Below are 1,643 nucleotides of genomic sequence, written 5' to 3' on the forward strand. Positions count from 1 at the left end.
TTAACAGATAATTAACAGATAAGTTTGCCAGTCACTGGTCTAGAATAGCTTCCGTTTTTCTTACAATCACAGTAATTCAGCATGTTATCTCATGACTTTAAATTGGGGTTCTATAAAAATCTAAATATTGATTATACATTCCAAGATCCCTTAATGGCTTTTCATGGGATGCTGTTTGGGGGTTGGTTTGGTTGGTTGGTTGATTCCATTGCATTTGTTTTTAAGTATAAATCAGGAGCTTTGTAAGAGTACTTCCTCTTTTCAGTGTCCCTAACTCCGATTCCTCCTGTTGTACTGGTTCAGATCAGCCCTGTGTTGTTATCACCCACATTTGGGCTCTGATTTTCTTCCATATATCTATGCAGGAAAGTCTGTAGTAAAGCAGTGAAATCCCTGTTTCCGCTTACCTACAGAAGGNCTATGCAGGAAAGTCTGTAGTAAAGCAGTGAAATCCCTGTTTCCGCTTACCTACAGAAGGTCAAGGCTTCTTCTCAATTCTCCTTGTTAAGAGGAGCCGAAGCTGCTCAGCACTGAGTAATTTGGAGGATTTTTCTCTGTGATCCTAGGTTTTGTATTTGAAGAACAACCATCCCAGGAAAGGATTGGAGGCAGAACTAGAGATAGAAGAGTAAACCTGGCTTGGGTTGCTGAGGATATTTATCAAGTTCCTGGGTTGTGATGTACATTATCAGACCACTCCCATATAGCTAATTCAAATGACTAGTAGAAAGATTTCGAGAAGTGGAGAGACAAAGCAAGATATTAGGCTTTGCAAATTAGGTTTTCCCAAATGCATGAGATTAATCAACCAGCCAGAAATCAGTCAAGATAGCCAAAGAGGTACATTTTTTTTTTTAAAAGATGACCGGTAAGGGGATCTTAACCCTTGACTTGGTGTTGTCAGCACCACGCTCTCCCAAGTCAGCTAAACGGCCATCCCTATATAGGGATCCAAACCCATGGTCTTGGTGTTATCAGCACCACACTCTTCCGAGTGAGCCACGGGCTGGCCCTAAAGAGGTACATGTTTCATATTTCAGCTCTTCCCAATGCACATTGAGGGCATTCAGTATTCTTTGCAATGTGCTTAATCAAGCCTGTCTTTTGGTTTCTGTGCTTTGTGTTTCTAACGCTGTTCTGATTTATGTCTTACACCCACTCTCTCACCCACCAGTGCAAGGAGGGTGGCTTTCCCCAGGAACTCTGGTTGGGCGTCAGCGCAGATGCCGTCTCCGTCTACAAGCGTGGGGAGGGAAGACCGCTAGAAGTCTTCCAGTATGAACACATCCTCTCTTTTGGGGCACCCCTGGCAAATACATACAAGATCGTAGTTGATGAGCGGGAGCTGCTCTTTGAAACCAGTGAGGTAAGGGGCAAATCAAGACAATCTGTTCATTCATGGGCTTGACAAAACAGAAAAACAATACCCCATTTCCTGATGCCTTTGACCAAGTCATTTTATTTGAATATTTTGCTTTAAAACAGACGAAAATGTAGTGTGGTGGCTCCTCCCCAGTGGCCAGTTCCTTGCAGGCCAAAATTTGATAGCCCCAGATTTCTTCAGTATGCCTTTGCAACAGAGAAATTTGGTTCTGTTCTATCAGAGAGTCTTACCCATGGAGGGAAGGAGAAAGGGAAATTAC

General features: G+C 42.9%; 1 protein-coding gene across 1 annotated transcript in view; it reads left to right on the forward strand.

The window, feature by feature from the left end:
- MYO10 (myosin X) overlaps positions 1-1,643 on the forward strand; it is a 37,998-nt gene that overhangs the window by 33,895 nt on the left and 2,460 nt on the right. The window contains exon 21 of the mRNA XM_008579644.1: positions 1,175-1,366. Within this exon, the coding sequence (XP_008577866.1) occupies positions 1,175-1,366 (192 nt within the window). The remainder of the gene's footprint in view (positions 1-1,174; positions 1,367-1,643) is intronic.

The sequence above is a fragment of the Galeopterus variegatus genome, unplaced genomic scaffold, assembly GCF_000696425.1.
Source record: "Galeopterus variegatus unplaced genomic scaffold, G_variegatus-3.0.2 Scaffold1935, whole genome shotgun sequence".
In the NCBI taxonomy this organism is placed as follows: Eukaryota; Metazoa; Chordata; class Mammalia; order Dermoptera; family Cynocephalidae; genus Galeopterus; species Galeopterus variegatus.